Below are 24,470 nucleotides of genomic sequence, written 5' to 3'. Positions count from 1 at the left end.
CACTGCCATCTATTTCAACATCTGTACATGGAAACGTGCCCAGAAACATGGTCACATTTTATTTCCAAGTTGGAAACAATCTCAGAGAATGAGGGGACAACTTCAGAGTGTCAACTGTTATGCAGCATAGCAAGCAATGAAGAAGAGTTTCCAGAATTTAGTGATCTGGCATAGGGCCAGCTGTTAAAAAATATTAAAAAGCTGCTGGGTTTAGCAGGAAACCCTTGCATCAGCCTCAGTAGTTACTGTGGTTCCTGACCTTTTTGGGAAATTATTCAGTGAACACTGTAAAGGAAGTCTGATCAATTTACCTTTTATACAAAAACCATGCACACACCCATTTACGAACTTCACTGTTTTCCACAGGATATACAATATGCAGACATTGATTATATGGTGCGGCAATTGGACTTCACTCTCAGTCCTAATTTTGCAAACCTTCCAGCTCTGGTTAATAAACTAAAACAGGATGGAATGAGATTTGTCATCATTTTGGTCAGTACATAAGTTTTATTTCTCTGGAATCTTTTTATTATAATAATGTTAATGTGTGTGTGTGTATGTGTGTGTGTTTACACACACACACACACACACACACACAGCTAACTATCTCTGTCTGTCTCTAACTTTATATATACATCTATCTATCTATCTATCTATCTATCTATCTATCTATCTATCTATCGCTAACTTTACTGAGCAATCCTGACCTCCATGAATGGGGTGGGGGGATTAGGGATGTACGAAAGGCACTTACCTGGTCCCGCAGCTTGCTTCGCGGTGGGGGGGAGGCGCGTCGGTTCTCCCCCCGAAGTTCAGGCCGGGGGGGGGAGGCGCCCCACCTCGCCCGGCCGAAATTCAGGCCGGGGAGAAGTGCCCTGTCTCCCCGGCCGCGAAATACAAAAGTGAAAAAAAAACAAAAACACACACCCATGATAGGCTACGTAACAATTTACATAGCCTATCACGGCTAGATTTCCAAAGTCAGCCGTGATAGGCTACGTAAATTGTTACGGAGCCTATCTTGGGTGACTTTGAAAAAATAAGAAGCGTGTACGCAAATGGTGACGCCCATGGGCGCCGCCATTTGCGTTCCTTATTTGGCCCTGGTAGTCTACGTAAAGATTTACGTAGACTACGGCGAAAATAAGGGCAACGCAAATAGCATTGCCCTTATTTTCGCCATAGTCTATGCAAATCTTTACGTAGACTACCCGGGCCCAAATAAGGAACGCAAATGGCGGCACCCATGGGCGCCGCCATTTGCATACGCACTTTTTTTTCCAAAGTCAACCGTGATAGGCTACGTAACGATTTATGTAGCCTATCATGGCTGACTTAGGAAATCTAGCCGTGATTGGCTACGTAAATCGTTACGTAGCCTATCACGTGTGTGTGTTTGTTTGTTTTTTACTTTATTTTGTAATGGCGGTGGCAGCAGCCGGTCGGAAGACCGGCCGCCGCCCCCGCCCCCGACGAACCACTGCCAAACTGCCGCCAGGACCTGCTGCCGAGAGGGATATTCGCAGGAGGTAAGTCCCAACCCGGGGGGGGGCGGGGGAGCGGAGAATCTCACTGCCAATTTCAGGGGGCCGAATGCGTTGGCATTTGGCCTCCCCGAGATTCGTGGAGAAATTCTCCGCCATCCCTAGGGGGGATGGAGAGGGGAGGGTGGAAGTATGCTGCTGCTTCATTGGCAAAATGGACACTTAATCCTATACTCCCCCAGCCAGCAGCTGAGGGAAAAACACACCACTCAGAAAATCTACAAAAGGCAGACCTGCCGCCAGCATCCATCCAAACACCACCAAAGCCCACCAATTGTGTGGACACCCACAGAGGGAGCCAATAAACTAATGGAAACAATGACCATCTTAGTACTCCTCCCTGCATCAGACGACATGTAACAATGCCACAGTGCCCCCACTCCAGGAGTCCCAGTGGCATGGGCAGCAATACTACTGCCCAGACATACCCAGATCCAATTAATACCAGTACCCAGACGTTCCTCCAGTCAGGGGTTGAGTTTCCTAATGTCACAACTGGGGATGTATGCATTGTGCAAAATTTGTTTTGTCTGTGTTTCGTGGATTGTCAGGCACCATTCATTCCATCATCCACTCATTGGCAGAATCGGATATTTGTTTTGTTTCCAAATTTGTGCAAAGTTGCATGTGTGAAAATGTGCAAATTCTCCCAAAATGCACATTTTCATGCTTCAACCTATGGGGGGAATGTGCATTTCATGCGATAGGCTAGCTTATCGTATGAAAAACCACAGATGCAAATGGCGTAGCGCATGCCATTTGTGGTCGTAAAGCCCTTAGTTTAAGCTAAATGCAACCATTTATGGCTACATTTAGCTTAATCTAAGAGCTTTATGGCTGCAAATGGCGTCGCAAATGCCATTTGCATCCGAGGTGAGCCCTCAGCCAGCGATATGGCATGGCAATGGCAGCCGTATCACTGGCGCTATGGAGCCGGCCGATGGCTCTGCGGAATCGCCATGAGGAGGATCTGGCCCCAGACAGTTCTGGAGGGAGGTGGAGGTGAGTTGTGCTGTTCCGCCACGGACTTCAGAGGCTGAATTCTTTAGAATCTGGCCTCATTGGGGTCCATGGTGTATTTCTCTGACATCCCTACTCACCACCACAGTTTTGAGGATCACACACACACACACACAAAGGGAAGGAAGGAAATGAAACACAGTGCCCACATAGCTCCCAGGGCAGGAGGCCTGTGGAGAGCCCACAAAGCCCTCCTGGGTAGGGATGGAGGAGATGTTCTCCCCGAATCTTCGGGGGGCCAAGCACCAACGCATTCGGCCCCCCGAAATCGGCGGTGAAATTCTCCGCCACCCTCCCGCCTCACCCCCACCGCGAAGCACCCCTGCGAAAAGGTAAGTGACTTTCATACATCCCTACTCCTGGGACAGGGGTTCAAGATCCACCCAGGAAGTGACAGATTCTTTTGCTAAGCAGCCAAAAAGAGGGGATAGAATATACAACAAGGGGAGCCACAGCCACAAACTGGGAGCAGCAACCTCCAGGGACTCATTGTATAGGCTAAAGGATTAGGAAGCAGGAAGCATGAGTTCAAGCCCCACCGGAGTAAAGGGGGGATGTCCCCACTAAACTTTTGCATGCCTGACCCCCCAAAGGTCTTTCTTATTAATTTATTAATTAATTATTTTATTACATTAATTATTTATTAATTATTTTATTACATTAATTATTACATTAATTATTTTATTACATTACATTATTGTATTACCACTCAGTCACAGCAGCAGACAGCAATCAGGCTCATCAAGGGACATTTTTATCTCTTCCACCCCAGTCCTCAAACCAGTTGTTTTCTGGGCCAAATTCAAGGTGTTGGTTTTGACCTTTAAAACCCTATACGGTTCCGGCCCAGCCTATCTCAAGGAGTGCCTCCAGCAACACTAGACAGGCCGCTTAACAAGATCAGCCTCGGATGGTCTTCTCTCTGTCCCATCAGCCAGGACAGCTAGACTGGTGGGGACGAGGGAGAGGGCCTTTTCTGTGGTGGCCCCCACTCTATGGAACTCCCTCCCTAGGGAACTCCACCATGCCCCCTCTTTAATGAGCTTCCACCATGCATTAAAAACGTGGTTGTTCAGGCAGGCATTTGGGGTGGGTTAGGGTATTTTAGAAAATGTTTTTATTGTAGAATTTTATTGTTTTAAACTGTTGTATTATATGCTGTACATCGCCCAGAGTGGCTGGATGAACAGCCAGATGGGCGATTAATAAATTTATTATTATTAATAATAATAATAATAATAACCCAGTAATGAAGTCCAGGAGTACAGGGGCTTCAGGAGGAGTCCTAACCTGGTTGAAAAGCTCACACATTTTACATGCAGGATGTCCTAAGTTCAAATCTAGGGTACAACTGTGAACAAAGAACGATGGGGAGGCCCTACTCATCCTTCCAAGCACACCTGAGCCAATCTGGAGAACTGCTACATGGGCCAATAACCTGCTTTCTGGGTGGGGCATCCAGCCCTGGTAACCCATGTGACCAATTCCTCTCTGCTATTTTGACTGACAAGCCATCAGGGCCACATACCATCCCAGGTGATCTCATAGACCTTCCTCCTCTTCATCCCCTCCTTGTGTCTGGATTCCCAAGGCACGGCACCTGGAAGGATGGCAGGAAGGGGAGCATTACCCATGAGCTCAAGTTCCTAGCAGAGTTCTTGAGAAAGGCTGTTGGTGCAAAGTGCTCCTGTCTTGTACAAAGTGCCTCTTCTTTCTGTTTCCCCTCACCAGAGTTCTCTCACATGAGCTCTAAGTGTGTGCGACAAGCTGTGCATCCTTTTATCTGAGTTGTGGCCTCCCCTGTATGGGGTGTATATACTGGTGGTGGTGTGTTGCGTGAAAGCTGAGTTCTGCTGTTTCCTATGCTCTATCATGGTGACATGAGTGGAGCGGTCATCGATGTGGGAGCAGCAATCCTATCCTATAGGTCCTCAACCAAGCATACCTTCAATATAGGATTGCTCTTTTATGATTATAAATTTGACTTCTTAAAATAAGTGTAAAAAGTATACCGTTCTTTATTTCAGGATCCAGCCATTTCAGGAAATGAAACTAATTATCCAGCCTTCACAAGAGGTGTTCAGGATGATGTCTTTATTAAATGGCCCAATGGCAGTGATATTGTGTGGGGAAAGGTAATATTTTATATATAGTGATATCATATATATGTATGTATACACACACAGCCCCTTCATGGATCACTGCCTTGTTGTGGCGAAGGGGCTTGCGTAACTCAGTGAAGTCATAAGCTATGCCATGCAGGGCCACCCAAGACGGACTGGTCATGGTGGAGAGTTCTGACAAAATGTGGTCAACTAGAGAAGAAAATGGCAACCCACTCCAGTATTCTTGCCAAGAAAACCCCATGGAACGTATCACAAGGCTAAAGACAGGAAGGCCTGGCGTGCTATGGTCCATGGGGTCATGAAGAGGCGGACACGACTGAATGACTGAACAACAACAATACACACACAGACACACACACGATACGGATGTGCGAACTCACCCCCATCTGGGTTCTCCAGAGGCCCCCCCAGCCCCTGCCCCTCCCATGTTTGGTGGGCAGCCCACACTCACCCCAGCAGCCTTGTCTAGCTCCACAGTTGCCATTTTAAAAATATAATGAAATGGTGACCACAAAAATGTGCATGTCTTTGTATGAGTGAAAATGCGCATTTTGTGAAGGTGCATATTTGTACGTGTGCAAAAATGCTCATTTTTTTGCACATAAAAGTGCGCATTTCTGCACATACGTAAATATGTGCATTTTCACGTGTGTGCGCATATGCACATTTTTTTCCTATCGCCATTTTATTTCTCAAAAAATGGTGACCACGAAGCTCGATGAGGCCACCGGGGTAAGCGCAGACCATTCGCTGAGTGCAGACAAGGGGCGAGTAGGGGCAGGGGCTTGGCAAGTGGGGCTCGGGGGTGCGGGCAGGGGTGGTTCCACTGGATTGCTGGACTGAATCTGGTGCCCATGCCATCCCTAACACAGGATGGCAGCCTTACATGTCCTTTGCTTGGCTAATTGTGCCCCTCCCTGGATATGGCATCTTAACAGTGTGGTTTGTCTGAGCAACTGTAGAAGGCAACTATAGTCTATCAACAAATTGACTAGCTACAGAATGCGTCTGCTTGTGAGAACCCTTAGAAGTCATCTAATTTGGAACAAAAATTATTGTTAGCAATACACGTATAATTTAGGGATGTCAGAGAATTTTGCCACGAATATCGGGGAGGCCGAATGCCAGCGCATTTGGCCCTCCGAAATCAGTGGCGGAATGGTCTGCCCCCCCGACCCCCCCAGGACGGGACTTACCTTCGGTGAATCTTCCTGGCAGCGGTGGCTCCGGCAGCAGTTTGGTGGCGGTGCGGCAGCAGCGGCAGCCGGTCTTCTGACCGGCCGCCACTGCCGCCATTTCCAGTTAAAAAAAACACATACAAAAAAACATGATAGGCTACATAAAGATTTACGTAGACTATCACGGCTAGATTTTTAAAAAACACCGTGGTAGGCTACGTAAATGTTTACGTAGCATATCACGGCTGATTTAAAAGAAAAAAGAAAAAACGTGCGTATGCAAATGGTGGCGCCCATGGGCGCCACCATTTGCATTCCTTATTTTGGCACGTCTTAGTCTACGTGAATGTTTATGTAGACTAAGACGTGCCAAAATAACGAACGCAAATGGCGGCGCTCATGGGCACCGCCATTTGCGTATGCGTATTTTTTTTCTTTTAAATCAGCCATGATAGGCTATGTAAACAATTACGTAGCCTATCACAGCTGACTGCTGGGACGCAAACGGCGGCGGCTACAGCCGCCGCCATTTGCGGAGCTGGCCAGCCAGGAATCGGGGGGGAGGGACGGAGCGCCTCCCCCCGGCCAGAATTTTGGGGGGGAGGGATAGAGCGCCTCCCCCCCGGCCAGAATTTTGGGGGGAGGGATGGAGCGTCTCCCCCCCACCGCGAATGTCACTCTTCGAAAAGGTAAGTGACTTTCGTACATCCCTAGTATAATTGTTATGTGGTATATGCAAATGCAGGGATGTCGCAGGCGCCCAACTGGGTCCGGGAGTCTGTCAGGCCACCCTGCCCACAACCCCCAGACTGCACCCACTGAGATGCTGTCCTTGCTTGCCCCCCACTCGCACCCTCCTGGACTCACCACGATCGGTCCAGTGAGCGCCCGCCATTTTCCCACCTTTGTTCTTTGTGCAAAAGGGAAGTTTAAAAAAATGTGCATATTTAAATATGCATAGGTTGGGGCCAGAAAAGCTTAATGTGTGCAATATTAGAGGTAGAATGCCTCTAATATTGTGCATATTAAGCTTTCCTGGCCCCAAACTGTGTATATTTAAATATGCACATTTTTAAAACTTCCTTTTTGCACAGACAACAAAGGCAGGAAAATGGCAGGCACTCACTGGATGGGATCGCACATCGCGGTGAGTCCAGGCAACTTGCCGAGCTCATGGGTGGCCCGAGCGCAGGTCCGGGTGGAGGGCAAGTAGCAGCAGCTCTTCTGCCAGCTCCTGGAGACCCTGAGCTGTTGTGGATTCTCACATCCCATGAGTGCATGTTCAAAGCAGTTATATGTTGAATTATAGATATAGATATGGATATAGGTATGTAAGTGGGGGAGGGTTGCACCCTTGGGTTCTCTCTCCCACATGTCTTACTTTTGGAGTGGGGTGTAGTTTTTCTTTTTGGTAACCATAGAAGGCAGCCAGTTCATAGTTTCCAGTTCCAAGGAAATGTTCCTCCCACATAATGTCATTAAGCTAATTATTTTTCAAATATGTTTGTCTTAGGTGTGGCCATACCTTCCTGATGTTGTCGTGAATACATCACTAGGCTGGGATGACAAAGTGAAGGTAAGTGCAGTTTACACAAACAGTGTCTCAGTGGAAAAGCAAAATCTGACCCTGAAAACACATCCCTGGTAGTTAAAAAGAAGAAGAAAAGAATACTATATATAACCATGTGCCAAGGTTTGCTTTGGATAGACACATTTTGCTTTCCTATGCTGTACACTAAAGGGAAAAGGCTAGCTGGTTAACTGAGATGCAAGCAGCCTTCAGGTATGTTGGTCATGCTGGACATGTGTAATTGGAACACTGGAAGATGCCTTATATACTGAGTCAGGACATTGGTCCATCTAGCCCAGTGTTGTTGACACTGACTGGTAGTGACTCTGGACTGAACTATGGTCCATCCCTATTGGATGGAGTAGGAGGAGGGCAGCCCGATCCTTTAGGCTGGGTAGAGCAGGCATCCCTGCTAAATGCTTGAATGGGAGGTCCGCTGCTTCAGTCTGAAGACTGAATTCAACAAATAACAACACCGCAGCCATCGTAGCAGGAGGTGCTTATGCCACATTGTGAACCATTATTCAATAAGCCTGGCCAACCTGCTGTTCCCCAAGCCAAGCAGGCAATGAAAAGAGAGGCCAGAATCCAAAGAACCATGGAAGCAGTTTTGTAGGCCCAAAGGAGTTTTGACTCCCAGTCCTCCTAAAAGAAGCCCTTTTATGCCACAAGGCAAAGTGCTTGACACTGAGGAGAGCCATAAGAAGTTTGTGATAATAACACAGGGGGATTCAAAGGGGGAGATTCAAAAATGCAGAAGTTCCTGAGTCGCCATTTTTTTCCACAAAATGGCAACCACGGGAACAATTGGTGCTCATGGGGATGTACGAAAGTCACTTACCTGGTCTCGCAGCTTGCTTCGCGGTGGGGGGGAGGCACTTCGCTTCTCCCCCCGAAGTTCAGGCCGGGAGGGGGAGGCTTCCCACCTCACCTGGCCAAAATTCAGGCCGGTGGGGAGGCTTCCCTCCTCGCCAGGCCGAAATTCAGGCCGGGGAGAAGTGCCCCGTCTCCCCAGCCGCGAACTTCAAAAGAAAAAAAAAAAAGCCCGTGATAGGCTACGTAACGATTAACGTAGCCTATCACGGCTAGATCTGCAAAGTCAGCCGTGATAGGCTATGTTAATCGTCACGTAGCCTATCACGGGTGACTTAAAAAAAAAAAAAGCGCGTACGCAAATGGCGGCCCCCATAGGGAGCCGCCATTCGCGTTCCTTATTTGGTCCCTGTCATCTACGTAAATTTTTACGTAGACGACAGGGACCAAATAAGAATGCGAATGGCAGCTCCCTATGGGGGCCGCCATTACCGTACGTGCTTTTTTTTTTTTTAAAGTCATCCGTGATAGGCTACGTGACGATCAACATAGCCTATCACGACTGACTTTGCAAATCTAGCCGTGATAGGCTACGTTAATCGTTACGTAGCCTATCACAGGGGCGTTGTTTTTTTTTTACTTTTCTTGTAATGGCGGTGGCGGCGGCAGCCGGTCGAAAGACCGGCTGCTGCCCCCGCCCCTGACGAAGACCTGCTGAACCGCCGCCAGGACCCACCGCCAGCAGTGACATTCGTGAAAGGTAAGTCCCATCCCGTGGGGTGGCGGAGAATTTCTCCCCGAACAACCTTCGGAGGACCGAATGCGTTGGCACTCGGCCCCCTGAAGTTTCAGGGAGAAATTCTCCCCCATCCCTACTCGTGGATGGCTCAGGTAGGTGCGGATGACTCAGTGAGCGCGGGGTGTGTGTGTGCAAGTTGGTCTAGGGTCACATAAGCAGGGGCAGTGGCTCGGCGGGTGCCAGAATAACCTGGAATGGGGGGGCATCCATCCATCCCTGCTTTCAAATCATTGATCTTTTGATCTTTTAAAATTGGCTTTTAAAATCATTGTCACAGTTTTTACAGTTGCTTTTAATGCTATACTGTGATTTTATTTATTTATTGCATTTATATCACACATTTTTTCCTCATGCAAGGAACCCAAGGCGGATTTTATTTGGTTATGGTTTTTATTTTCTGAACTTTTCATAAACTGCCTTGGTTGGCTTCAGAAAGCTGATATAGAAATATAACAAATAAATAAATAAATAAATATTATCCCCACCTTACATTATCTCTTATTGCAGTTATACAGCGCTTGGACTGCTTTCCCAGATTTCTTCCGCAATTCCACAGCTTCGTGGTGGAAAAGAGAAATTCAAGAGTTCCACACCAACCCTACCTACCCTGTGAAAAGCGTTAAATTTGATGGTCTATGGATTGTAAGTCCCCACCTATCTTAATTTGTTTGTGTTCTTTTATTGAAATGTTGATATAGAAAGTAACTACTGTGGGGAAAAATGCATATATTCAAACTCATCCTTTTAGTTTTAGAAAATAACAGTTATACTGCTCTTTTATCAGCTTAGGCTGGTATACCAACTACGCCCTTATCTGGACAGAGATAGCCTAGCTACAGTTATCCATGCTCTGATAACTTCTCGTCTGGATTACTGCAATGCATAATATGTGGGGCTGCCTTTGAAAACGGTCCGGAAACTTCAGCTGGTCCAAAATAGGGCAGCAAGATTGTTAACAGGTACTGGCCTGCGAGCTCATATTATGCCAGTACTTTTCCAGCTGCACTGGCTGCCAGTCCATTTCCAGGCCCGATTCAAAGTGCCGGTGTTAACATTCAAAGCCCTTAACAGCTTGGGGCCAGGTTATCTGAAGGATTGCCTCCTCCCATATGTGCCTGCCCGGACCTTAAGATCATCATTAGCGGCCCTTCTTCGTGAGCCCCTGCCAAAGGAAGTGAGGCGGGTTGCTAGGAGGAGGGCTTTTTTTGCTGTGGCACCCCGGCTCTGGAATGAGCTCCCTAGTGAGGTTCACCCGGCACCTACATTGTATTAATTTTGGTGCCCGGTGAAGACCTTTTTATTTTCCCAAGCATTTTAGCATTTTTGCTTTCTAAATTTTTAGCTTTGCTGTTTTAAATCTGTATTTTAAACTCCTGCACTGCTGCTAGGTTTTATTGTGGTTGTATTGTCATATTGTGATTTTAATGTTTTATATATTTTAAATTGTTTTATTGTGTGCTGTTTGGTTTTAATTTTTGTGAATCGCCCAGACAGCTTCAGCTATTGGGTGGTATAGAAATGAAATGAAATGAATGAATGAATGAATGAATGAATGAATGAATGAATAAATAAATAGGCAGGCAGGCAGGCAGGCAGGCAGATATGCTAACATAAATATATAGGATCTGTGAGTAATACAGCACATGCACATTAAGGGGTAGTTGGTGATAGGTCCTTTCTACTAAGGAGCTTGCAGTTAGAATCAGTAAATCCGAATCAGTCTCTGTCTTATCCATTTCACTTTGCATGAATCCGTGTCCTCCTATTTCTGGAATAATGTGTGATTAAAAAAAACAACCAAATCTGTATGAAAAATTGCATTTAAATAGGATTTAAATATTTTATTTATTTATTTTTTATTTATTTATTATTAAATTTATTAATCGCCCATCTGGCTGGTCACCCAGCCACTCTGGGTGATGTACAACACACAATAAAAACAGTTTAAAACAATAAAATTCTACAATAAAAACATTTTCTAAAATACCCTAACCCACCCCAAACGCCTGCCTGAACAACGGTGTTTTTAATGCATGACGGAAGCTCATTAAAGAAGGGGCATGACGGAGTTCCCTGGGGAGGGAGTTCCACAGAGTGGGGGCCACCACAGAAAAGGCCCTCTCCCTCGTCCCCACCAGTCTAGCTGTCCTGGCTGATGGGACAGAGAGAAGGCCATCCGAGGCTGATCTTGTTAAGCAGCCTGTCTGGTGCTGCTGGAGGCGCTCCTTAAGATAGGCTGGGCTGGAACCATATAGGGTTTTAAAGGTTTTAAATATACATTTAAAATGTCCATTCTTTCAAAATATGCACTTCTAAACATACTTTATCTTAAAATATGCATTTAAACACATGTTCTTGTTACAGTTTTTGAGCCAAGAACTATGTCATTCTATTTGAAAAGTGCAAAAGCTGGTGGTTAACTGAGTTGAAATCCATGCATTAGGCCAGGAGGTGTGAATGAGTTCAGTTTGTATTGGAGTTCACAAAGATAAAATACATCTGAAAATGTTATAGAGAGTCTCTTCCTCCCTTAAAAGAACCCTCAGATGATGATCTTGATATTGCTATAATGTCCCAAATGGGGCACTCTGCTAGTGTGGCCCAAACCGCTTGCCTTGTACACCACTGTACACCCCAGTACACCCCGGTGGCATTTTGCAGGCAGAGGGAACTGCTTGCCCCCATTGTGTCTCCTCCTCATGACACTTTTGTTTTCAACTACCCATTACCAGGAAGACCGGGGGGAGTGGGAGAGATGCAAGTCTGCAGCAACTACAACTCTCTCCATAACTTTCATTTTGCACCTCAGGGCCCATTTCATTCTGGTGCTCTGGGTCACTTTCAATGGACAAAGGCATTCCATGCAATGCCTGAAAAGATATCATGCAAGATGTTTTCAAACAAAACAGCCAACAACATTGTATGGCAAGGCTAGGGAACCTCTGGTTTGCAGGCTAAATTTAGTGATGTACGAAAGTCACTTACCTTTTAGCGAAATTGATTCGAGGTGGGGGGGGAGGCGCTCCATCCCTCCCCCCGAAATTCTGGCCAGGGGGGAGGCGCTCTGTCCCTCCCCCCCCAAATTCTGGCCGGCCGGGTCCACTCTGCAGGGATTCTGCAGAGCCCCCGGCCGGCTCTGCCAGTGGCCAGACATTTGGCCGCTGGCTAGCAGGGACGCAAATGGTGGTGGCCGTAGCCACCGCCGTTTGCGTCCCTGCAGTCAGCCGTGATAGGTTACGTAAATGTTTACGTAGCCTATCACGGCTGATTTAAAAGAAAAAAACAACGCGCATAGGCAAATGGCGGCACCCATGGGCGCCGCCATTTGCGTTCCTTATTTTGGCACGTCTTAGTCTACATAAACATTTACGTAGACTAAGACGGCGAATATAAGGGGAACGCAAATAGCGTAGCATCTACGCTATTTGCGTTCCCCTTATTTTCGCCGTCTTAGTCTATGTAAATGTTTACGTAGACTAAGACGTGCCAACATAAGGAACTCAAATGGTGGCACCCATGGGCGCCGCCATTTGCCTATGTGCGTTTTTTTTCTTTTAAATCAGCCGTGATAGGCTACGTAAAGATTTACGTAGCCTATCACGGTGTTTTTTAAAAATCTAGCCGTGATAGGCTACGTAAATCTTTACATAGGCTATCACGTTTTTGGGGGGTTTTTTAACTGGAAATGGCGACGGCGGCCGGTCGGAAGTCCAGTTGCCGCCGCCTAACCGCCTCCGGAGCCGCCGCCGCCAGGAAGTTCTACCCAAGGTAAGTCCCATCCCGGGGGGGCAGACCGTTCCGCCACCGATTTCGGGGGGCCGAATGCGCTGGCATTCGGCCTCCCCGAGATTCGTGGTGAAATTCTCTGACATCCCTAGCTAAATTTGGCCTGCTTAGTGATCCCAGGTGAGGCCCCTCCCCACTGCCTTGACCCCTATGAAGGGAAGGGCTATGGGGGGCCAAAGCCATCTGAGCCTGCTTCAGTCCTTCACCGGGAAAGTGAAGGAGAAGTACAGCTGGTGCCTCGGTGGACTTGGCTTAGCAAAGTGTTTGCTGGGGGAAACATGAGCAGAGAGAAGCCAGCTCCCTGACTAGGGCGCTGGCTGAAGGAAGCTCCTCCAGTTGGAGTAGTCTGGGAGCTGGCTTTGCTCTTCCCAGGCTTTCCCCGACTGGGAAAAGCCCTCACAGAGTGAAGCAGGCTCCTCAAGTGAGGCAGTAGCTGGAGACCCAATGACATTGGGAGGTGAGGTGGAGACAACAGCCCCTGATATCATCTGGCCTCCCGGCGAAGTCAGGGACCAATTCAGCCCCTGGACTGAAAATATTTCCTGCTCCGAGTTCATGGTGTGTACTACATAAGTGAAATGATCAAGAGATCACAAAAACATGTCATATTAAATTGCTTTTGTGTTTTATTTTCTTTGCAATGTAAGGATATGAATGAACCAGCAAATTTTGTCAATGGTGCCATTACTGGCTGTGGGGACCCTACTCTAAATATACCTATATATATGCCAAGTAAGTATTTCTGCTATGCATTCCTTTAGATTCCTTGGATTATTGTATTTAATAGATGTTTGCTGAGTTTGAGCCCACCATTTTCATACAGTCCGAATTAGGACTGACGCTAACGGTCGCAAGTGAAAACTTTCATCTTGAAATTTGGAGGGGCTGTTGGTGAAAGGGGATGGGAACAGAGGCCATTTCAGTGGTGGAAGAAATTCACCCAAAGGTTCCAGAGCTGCTTTTCAGTCATGGTCCAATGTCTCTTCTGGAGCATTTGTGTGCATTTGTGTGTGTGTGTGTGTGTGTGTGTGGGAGATGACCTCCACTGTCACAGCTGCCTCTGAGGCCAGCAAACTCACAGATTTTAGAAGTCAAGAGGAAACCTCTGCTGTTGCTACTGTAATTCAGCAGCACCTAGAACTTGGGTGAGATTAATTTCTCTCCCACAAATTCCTGAAATGTTCTCCATAGGGTGGTCACCTATGCATTTCCAAACAAAGAGGAATGTGTCACTAAGGATGGTGTGGGGATGCCGATTGGGTCCAGGAGTCCACATGACTCCCCACTGCCCATGACCCCAAGCTGCGCCTGCCAAGCCCCTGCTCGACCCCCCCCCCATGCTCACCAAGCCACCTGCACTCAAACGGGCCATTTACATCTGTAATCTTTTGTATCTGGGCCATTCTTGGCACCATTTTGCATAAGGCTAGATGTGCACATATTTTGCGATGGCCATTTCTTTCTCAAAATGGTGCTCGCAGCACTAGAAGATGGGTCCCTGGTGACTGCGGGCAGCTCAGCGAGCATGGGGAGGGGTCGAGCATGGGTGCAAGGGTGCATGAGTGGGGGCAGGGGCTTGGTGGCATCTGGAGAACCTGGACGGGAGGGGGCGCCTGTCCATCTCTGTGCATCACCAAATAAGAGGACAAAAGGGAACACAAATTTGCATAACATTTGCGTATGCAAATTTATATGTATAGGTGCACATTTAGAAGTAATAGCTATTCTTTAAGTAGAAATGCAATACATACCTCCATAGTGGAGATGTCTGACCAGGTAACGTATGTGCCTTGCTCAGGCTGCTGTCTCGGTGCTAATTGTGGATGGGCAACTTCAAGACTCCTGGACTCTTATGGTTCTTTGTCTTTAAACCATACTTGGATTGGACAGCTCATCAAATAGAGGACCCCTTCAAATAGAGGACTGTCCTCTGCCAGCTTTCCAAGATACAGTAAAGTAGGACACCTGGCCACCCTAGCTCCCCATTCACTGCCTGCAACTCAGGCAGTGAATTTGGATGCTGGTCATTTCTATTCAGCCTTAATGCAGAACATCCCCCCTCCTCCAGTAAGGCTGGAATAATTTCCCCAGTCTCACAGCTGGAAGTACTGTAGGGATGGCAGAGAATTTCTCCCCGAATCTTTGGGAGGCCGAGCGCCGATGCATTCGGCCCCCTGAAGTTGGTTGGGAACTTCTCCGCCGCCCCCCCCCCGGGACGGGACTTACCTTCTGCGAATGTCCCTCTCGGCGGCGGGTCCCAGCGGCGGTTCGGTGGCGGTTCGTTGCGGGCGGGGGCAGCGGCTGGTCTCCCGACCGGCTGCCGCCGCTGCCATTACAAAAAAAAAACTAAAGTAAAACAAAACAAAACACCTGTGATAGGCTACGTAACGATTTACGTAGCCTATCACGGCTAGATTTCCAAAGTCAGCCGTGATAGGCTACGGAAATCCTCACGTAGCCTATCACGGGTGACTTTGAAGAAAAAAAAAACGTGTATGCAAATGGCGGCGTCCATGGGGCGCCACCATTTCCGTTCCTTATGGCACGTCTAGTCTACGTAAAGGTTTACGTAGACTACGGCGAAAATAAGGGCACACTATTTGCGTTGCCCTTCTTTTCGCCGTAGTCTACGTAAATCTTTACGTAGACTAGACGTGCCAAAATAAGGAACGCAAATGGCGGCGCCTCATGGGAGCCGCCATTTGTGTACGCACTTTTTTTTCCCCCCAAAGTCAGCCGTGATAGGCTACATGATGATTTACGTAGCCTATCACGACTGACTTTGGAAATCTAGCCGTGATAGGCGACGTAAATCGTCACGTAGCCTATCATGGGGTCTTTTTTTTTTTTTACTTTTTGTTTCGCGGCCGGGGAGATGGGGCGCTTCTCCCCAGCCTGAATTTCGGCCGGGCGAGACAGGACGCCTCCCCCCCCTTGCCTGAACTTCGGGGGGAGAAGCGAAGCGCCTCCCCCCCACCGTGAAGCCAAGCTGCGAAAAGGTAAGTGACTTTTGTACATCCCTAGGAAGTAGCAGGACTTCTGTCTAAAGGCAGTATCAACCGATTTCATATTTCTCAGATTTGTTGAGGCTGAGCCAAAATTCCCTTCTCCCACTTCCTGTTTCTCAAAAATATCCTCCCATGAAAACAGGAGCCTATGTTCCTTTGATTTTTTTAGCAACAGAAGAAAAATTGTGTCAAAATGTTCAGCTTTTTTGAACCAAAGTCCCCCACCCCCCACTTAGCATACCTAACCTTATGAGGTGGCCAAAGGTTATTCATTTTTCCTTGCTTTCTACACTTTTTGTAAAAGCCCCATACTGTTCACAGATGTGCAAAGCTCTCTCTGCAGCTTCACTTCTCACACTCCCTGGGATGCCTCGGGATGGGAGTGATCTGAGGTAACATTATGTTGATTCACTCTAGTCTCAAGCCATTCCAGGAAGTGTGGCTGGTGGGAAGCCCCAGAGAGCCTTGTGCCTCTGTGAGCAGTATGGGCTCAAAACATAAATGCTTAAAAGCAAGGAGGTTAAAAGGAAACTGCTCAGCCACTTTGTGAGGTTAAGTAAGGAAAGCAGCAACACACACACACCCTGCTGAAATTTTGGATATTTGTTTCGCCACAGACTTTTTGGGGTGGGGTGGGGTGGGCTGCCCACCCAAAGAATGTCTGTAAAATAAAATTTCAGCCTACTCTTTTAATTAGTGAAATTATCGGCTGTTCCTTCCAGCTTCCGAAGTTGTTACAGTGAAGGGAACAAGCCTTTGTGGAAACATGTGACATAATTGTTTTACTTATTTCATGATAGCCCTTTGGCAACCTTTTAGATACAAGATGCTTCTTGGCTTGCTTGTCCAGACTGCAGATTAAAGTAGCAAATATAAAGAAATTAGTCTCTCTCTCTCTCTCTCTCTTAGAAGCAGGAATCTGAGAATTCACAAATTTATACAAATAGTTTTTCAAAGAAGGAGATCTGTAAGGCAAGTCACATGACCAACCATCAATAACAGGAAAACTATCCACCATTTGCTGACTTTAAATCTGACTAGTAGTATTCGGAGGAAGAGAAGTCAAGTGTGGAGCACCCAAGTGGTGCATATTATGCATCCATGTTACACGTGTCCATCTTGGAATGTTTGTTCTAGGTCATCTTAAAGATGAAATCTGCCCACCACCCTCAGCCAACTCCATGTAGCTGTGTACAGCCTTTTGGTGACAGATTTAAGATGCACACTTAAACTTCAGTGGAATCAAGTTGATATTGGCCAACCTCATTCAAATATTATACCTCTGCCATTTTGTTAGGTTCCAGCCAAAACTAGAAATTCAAAATTTCGATGCTCCAATTTGACTTAAAAAATATCATTTTTATAATATGTCAAATTTGTTAGTAAGATTTGTTTTAACCTCCATGAATTTAAAATTTATCCTCATTAGACTTGGTGGGAAAGGAAGCTGGGCTGAGTGACAAAACCTTGTGCATGCAGAGTCAACAGTTTCTGCCTGATCGAAGTCCAGTTCGACACTATGATGTCCACAATCTGTATGGTTGGTCACAAACTAAGCCTACATATGAGTAAGTCATATTTCTCTTTGTAGTAACTTTAGTTTCTTCAGAGTATAGTGGATGGGTTGTTAGACTTGGACAGTGGAGCTCTGTGCTCAGATCTTTGCTCAGCAATGACATTTTCTGAGTTCCCTTGGACATGCCACTATTAGAAACAAGCATAACCTCTTTATCCAATTCAGAAATATCCCAGAGTTAATTGGTTAATTTCCTGGATATCTAGGGTAGAATCCAGGGCTTCAATATCCACTGCAGCCTTCATGCAATGTGACCCATCCCACCGTCCTCCCACTTTGAATTGTTGCTCTCTGACTAGGCAAGCGTTTTAGGAGAAAAAGATTGCGACATTGCACTCCCTTCTGTTCTGGCTCATATCAGGACCTTAGATAGCACATTGCAGGAACTGCTGGCTGGACTATTCTCCCATAAGGAGCTGTTGTCCCAGCAAAGGTCTGCAGTCAACGGAGGCCTTAAGAAGGCTGACAGAGGTTGGTCTTTCAATGGGTCCACCCTTGCTGGATGCTACCTGCAATTCTTAAAGGGCCAGTAGTCTGAATCCAAGTCAGAGGAATGTGGAGCCTCAAAGTAGGGGACATGACAATTAGGAGATGTGAGAATGACATTCCGGATCTTGCATTCACCATAGGCAGGGATGACTGTACTTGCACAGTGTATTGATAGAGGCTAGGTAACATGGGGGCATGTAACTTTCTAGTTTTATTAGCCTTTTACGCATCAAGCTTCAACATCTTGTTTTTAAATCTGCAAGTATATTGGGATACATAAGAGACCTAATTTCTCACCTAGCTGAGAGCAATTATTTGTACACATATTCTAACGACCGTATCTGTAAAATTTTATGTTGTGCAAATTTAATTGCTGACCTGCTTTGTGAGACCAAATGTCCAGGTTGGTGATTTTAATATAGTTTAATGTGGATGTTTAATTACATACCAGTAAATGCTATCTTGCAGTCCACTCAGACACAACATGATGAGTTTATGAGAAGGATTCTTCTTATGAGATATCTGCAAAGACCATCTTGAGACAGTCCTGTGTGATGCAGAGTGCTCTGCCATTCATTGATGACATGAAGCAGTTTTCAGCATTTTGATTGGCCATTAAGACTGTAGTGTAAGGAATTAAAGAAGAAAATAACCCCTAGCTCCAAGCTTACAATGTGATGGACTATTTTAATTAAAAAGCTTGTACCATTTGGCTTGAATTCCATGTAGGATATGCAGAATGATTGTTTTAAATTAAGTGTTCTGTATACTGATTCCTAAATTAATAACCTTAACAATTTACTTGAAAAAAGCAAATGTTAAAGAGGGGCAAGAGGATGCATATTATGCAAAGAAAATGGGCAAGACTTCCCCTGTAACACTAAGGCAACTTTATTACATCCTAATTCCTTATTGAGTTATATCCGATTTTAGATAATGTCTGATCTAATGATAATAAATCCAGGTTGTTTCTTTTCCAATTCCATGAGCAAGCAAAGAGCACCGTATTTCCCCCCTATTGGTGGCAATGACCTTAAAGTCCTTGGTAAGCCTGATGATACTACCATGAAGAGAGAGAGGGGAAAGTCCACAATATTTTACCTGAGTGGATGTTATATCTGGCAGCATGCCAGCATTTTGCTGTCAGTCAGACTCACAAAACTGCTGATGAGACTGAAAAGAATTTAAGATTCTTCTATTGTCAGATCAAATATGATTTGAGCATTGTCAACAGGCAATAATTCGGCACTATGCATCATGATATCTCAGAAGATGAAAATGAAGGATAAAGCAAAGAACTAGTGATGCTGGGAGTTGTAGGACTTTTTTCTTTCTAAACATGCATAGGATTGCACCCTACATTACTTTGAATGTGTTCTGAAGTTCTACTTAAAACCTTCTAATGTATAGAATATTTTCTGTAGAAACATAGAAATGTAATAAATAATAATAATTTATTAAAGGATGTTATTTCACTTACATGGTATACTGTGGAGCTGAGCCATGACAGTCTAATTTGGTTTCATTTTCACTTTTGTTATTGTCAGATAGCTCAGGAAAGGTCCTTGAATTTGGGAGCTAGGGAGCTAGGAACAATCCCTAAGCTTGTTTGGCCAAGCTTTGGAAAGCTCCTCACACTACTGAGCTAAAGCGCTTTTGAAGCCTTCCTCACTAGTCCTTGTAACTTTAGGTAATATTGGGGTTGGGTTTAGGGCAGGACTTGTACCAGTCATATGTGCTATGAAGGGCTTAATTAGGAAACGTACATTTCCAGCTGGGTAGCCATGTTAGTATGTTGCAGCAAAAACAACCAAGAGTCTTGTAACATCTTAAAGACTGACACATTTATTATGGACTGTGCAGTAGTGCACTAATTTTGCAGAAATGATGCAATGCTATGCATGGACACTATGAAATTCAATATAATTCCCTAAAATGAATTTTAAAAAAATTGCAATGAGACAAAGACTTGACTGAAATACTCAGAGAAAGTAGGTTGCTCCTCCTAGTTCTGAATCATCTTGGAATGCAGAAGAAAATCATGTTTGAATACTCAGCCATTCCCATATCAAAAACTCCCTGCATTTAGACTGCAGTCCCTCCACCTATGATACTGTACCACCTATGATACTGGCAATAGTATTTGGACTGCTGATTGAAATAGGAATGGTGGAAGAATTTGATCTTTGTAAATTCCTATATAAAATGTCCTAATCCACAGCTCATGGACTAATTCACAGATTGAAACTCAGCTATCTGCTGGATTTTGCATTTCTCTAAATGCTGCGATGCAGTTCTCGGCAGTTATCAAAATGCATTATTGAGAGAAAATATATATCTAAAGAGTATTTTGAGAAGAATACACATTAAATACACATTAAAGGGTATCTTTAAATATGCATTTAAATGCGTATTTTGAGAGAAAATGCCTACTTGGTATTAAAATATGTATTTAAATATGCATTTTGAGTAGGCATGGGTAAATTAGACTGTTTCCAGTCCATGATGCTGTATCTAATGGGTCACATCCAACATTAGTCTAACTTAAATCCAATTCATTTCAATGGGTCTTTTCTAAGTAGGACTAAGTTTGGATACACCCTATGTCACTTTTGTAACTGTTCTCCCAAAAGATCATTTTGCCCCACATGTGCATGAATCTGTGATTTTTAAACATTTGCATGAAAATTCACATGTAAATATGTATTTAAACACATTTTAAATGCATTTTCTCTCAAAAGTAATGTATTTTCTAAATATATTTTCTGGATGTTTTTTGTCTCAAATACACCTTTTAAAACATATTTTGGTACAGTTTTGGAGATGGGAACTGTATCAGCACATTCAGGAAGTATGAAAGCCGGTGGATAAGTTCTGATTTACTCATTAACCTGGGAGTTGTGGCCCAGATCAGTTCATATGAGAATTCCTCAAGCATACCTAATTCTAGCCATTAAATCTCAGATTAATGTGGAAACTGAATGGAATGGAATTATGGGTAAAAACATGTGAGATGGATATGGACCACAAATAGAAAGAATCACACATCTCTAATCTGAAACAATTCCTGGGCCAGAATATTTTGTAAACGATAGGAAAAGTGAACAGTAAAAAAACTCTGGTGTTTTTTTTTTAATCACTTACTGTATTACTTTGTGTTAGATCCAGATTAAGTATGTGTGTGTGTGTGTGTGTGTGTGTATACACACACACACACACACACACTCTGAAATGCAATTCCCTCCCACAAAAAAGTTGAACTTAGGTCCCATTGAAACATATGGAATGAGCTAGTCATGGCTTCACTTAAGTCCCATCGTTTTCAATGGGAACTAAGGTCAACTAAGTTCACCCCTGTATGTACACAGATCGAGGGACATTCTTGGTAAACAGCCAATGTTATTTTCCTATCACAAAGTAAAATATTAGGTTAACTTCCTTAAGGAATGTTCTGGCACACATGTGAGCACAGCAAAATATGTGTGGGGGGATCGCCATGGGGCCTAATGGAGCCTTCTTCCAGCCATACTCTTCCTCAGCACTATTATGGGGATGATCACACCACTGCAACTTATTTTCCCATCCAGCCTTCCAATTCCAGCAAGGGGTTCTGATGGAGGATTTACTCTAAGAAATTTCCCACTAGAACTTGAGGATGTAGAATGAAAGTTTACTTTTTTTAAGGCTACATTTTTACTTCCTTACCTGCCTTCCTTACCTGCCAGTAATAGATAACTTTCTATTTACATGTCTATTAACTCTATATTTTTATGCTAGGGATGGGAGAACCAGCAATTTTGGGCCTCACCTAAATGCTCCCCAAATCACTCTGAAGGTCATTTCGGCTTGCTCCCGTTTTCATTTTGAGCTTTTTGTTTGTTTGTTCAAACGGTTTGGTTGGAAAATGCATTTGTGCAGTTCAAATGGGAAAAACTGCACATTTCTGTGCATATTTTTCAAAAGTTTTCACTTCTCCCCACTGACTAAAGCATCAAAACACATCATGAGCGGCGGGGGGGGGGGGATTGCACATTTCAGAGTGCATATATATATATATATATATATATATATATATATATGCATTTAACATGATCTCAAATTCAGAAATTTGTGGACTTTTTTTTTTTACGTGCTCCTGCTCACGTTTGCACTTTCCCTCCATTGACATAAACATGGAAATGTGCATTTTGGGGGAAATGAACATTTCAAAATTTTTAAAACATACATTTTTCAAACGTGATCACAAATTTGGAAATGTACAAACCTTTCTTGAAAAAAAGCACTCCTACTCACATTCATATTAATTTGCAAACAGAAATGAAATTCTCATGCATCCCTATTGTATGCGTCTAAGTATTAAAATCGCTTTTTTTTTCCTGGCTCAATTTATATCTGGACTTATTTCCAATGCTAGTGCCCTACACAGTGTCACTGGAGAACGTGGTATTGTCATTTCTCGTTCAACTTATCCATCCAGTGGCAAATGGGCAGGACATTGGCTAGGTGATAACTTCTCGCAATGGGATCAGCTTTCCAAATCTATAATTGGTAAGTGAAAGTTAAATTGTACATGATTGGTATGTTTTATGTAAAGTAATGTAATTCCTACTACTTTAAGCAACAGGCTTTTCTTAATATTGATTTATGAATTGATATTACAATATTGATATTACAAAATTGTTACTCATTTATGCATAAGGAGTGCATAAATAAATAGTGATGAGCATAGAAAAACTTTCCAAGATATATTAGCATACTATAATTGATGACACAAACGGGGAGATATTGAGTGTTAAGTAAGAAAAGCCATAAAATACACTAATCAAAACTACTTAGTCCTACAGAGGGGTCTTATGAATTAGCTTTCATTGTTGTTACTACACCTAAAGCTTAAGAAATACAGCTTCTCTGACAACCATAACTCTTCAGTATAATCCTCTGCTTTCTTGTTTTTCATTTTCATTTCATTTTTTTTTTTCCCAACTGCAAAATGTTTATATTGATGCCTTCAGGTTCTCAGTACTCTCAGTTGTTGCTAGTAATGAACATTATCAGGACAACTTTCCATGATGTATCAGTTACATTTAATTTCCTGTCAGATGTGTGAATTCTGCATATCTGAATACATGTTTTTTTTACACTAAGAATTAGCTGTAAATTTAGCGAACACATTGACATTTGCTTCTTGTTGATGTTCCTTGAGATATAATTGCATTGATCTACATTTATCGAGTACATCCAACACCTCATGGGCCATTTAGACATTATTCTTTCCATAATATACTTGAATGTAGAGAAAATGTAAGAAGCACTGTTGCAGAACCCAGAGTCAGAGAGACCACGGAGTGAAGGAAAAAGAGATTCTTTATTTAACGCGCGGGCTTAAGGCTGGAATCATTTCCAAAGAGCCAGAAGCCCCGAAATACATCAGCACATTGGTTTTATAGACATTGTGACACATATGAAACGGCTCCTCCTCCCCCTCCCACGTGGGGTTGCAGTCCTCAACATTTCTTCTCTTAGCACCATTGTTTATAATACAAGAACTGGGTTATAGGGTAGCCATGATAAGGAGAGAACAGAAGAGAACAAGATATACAATTGTATGACCTTTGACAAGATAAGGAATTCCTGTGTCTCGTCAGCTTACAACAATATATTCAAGGGAGAAAGAGCTCAGCAAGAACATGAAGCATGAGACTGCATGAGGCTACTTAGTCTGACCCCCGATATGGCTGCTACAGCACCCCAAATAACAGAGGTGTTGAACCCCTTTCAGCCCAAGGGCTAAATTTCTTTTTGGAGAAGCTCTTGGGTGCCAGTGGTGGGAAGGCCCAAAGGCAAAAGAGGCAGGGCCAAAAATACCAGCATATTTTAGCTTAAAGCTCTTGCTGCCAGAATATAAGCCTTAGGAGAGGCAGTTCAATGTTTTAGAATTGTGGGGGGGACACTGCACAAAACCAAGGAAACCACCAAACAATTGATGGCTGAAGAGACAGGGGTGGGGCCAGGGGAAGGAGGAATCCCCAGAGGGCTGGATTGGGACCCCAGGCGGGCTGCATCCCCCCAAGCCTGAGGTTCTACAGCCCTGCTATAAAGACATAACTTTTCCCTTGCATACAAAACAGTATTATACAATCACTATGCCCGTGCTGGTTTCAAAGTGACTTGTAACTTGTTTCTCAGCCATCCAAACTTTTAAGGACATAGGAATATTGGAATATAGGTTCCAGAGTTCCCCTTATGACTTGGACCCTCTGAGCAACTCTTTGAGGATCTCTTGCCTCTTTCAGAGTCTGACCTTCCTTCCTTTACCTTCCCCTTTCTAGTAACATGGGGTTTAGGCTGTAGATGTGGGGTGATTGACACTTCAGACACCTGGGTGTTAACCACAACAGTTTACTGGTAAATTAAAGCAAGCAAGTTACAACTAAAGGTCTTTACAATAGAGCTGAGTAATACAAAAGGCATTAAGAGACAATAAAAGTTGCAAAATGCAAGTTCCTTTACTGTAGCTGTACTTGGTCTTCTCCAAGCTGCTTCTTCCAGCTCCCTCTT

At 44.4% G+C, this 24,470-nt stretch overlaps 1 protein-coding gene across 1 annotated transcript in view; it reads left to right on the top strand.

Moving 5' to 3' along the window:
• Positions 1-24,470, top strand: part of SI (sucrase-isomaltase) — a 257,605-nt gene that overhangs the window by 147,037 nt on the left and 86,098 nt on the right. Inside the window, exons 32-38 of the mRNA XM_084847439.1 lie at positions 367-495; positions 4,595-4,702; positions 7,385-7,447; positions 9,561-9,695; positions 13,487-13,571; positions 17,277-17,415; positions 22,327-22,460. Of these exons, the coding sequence (XP_084703565.1) occupies positions 367-495; positions 4,595-4,702; positions 7,385-7,447; positions 9,561-9,695; positions 13,487-13,571; positions 17,277-17,415; positions 22,327-22,460 (793 nt within the window). The remainder of the gene's footprint in view (positions 1-366; positions 496-4,594; positions 4,703-7,384; positions 7,448-9,560; positions 9,696-13,486; positions 13,572-17,276; positions 17,416-22,326; positions 22,461-24,470) is intronic.

This window comes from Heloderma suspectum, chromosome 3, assembly GCF_057233095.1.
Source record: "Heloderma suspectum isolate Gila_16-S chromosome 3, 16-S_ref, whole genome shotgun sequence".
NCBI lineage: Eukaryota > Metazoa > Chordata > Lepidosauria > Squamata > Helodermatidae > Heloderma > Heloderma suspectum.
Note: the sequence above shows the minus strand (reverse complement) of the source record. Positions and strands in the feature narration are given on the sequence as shown.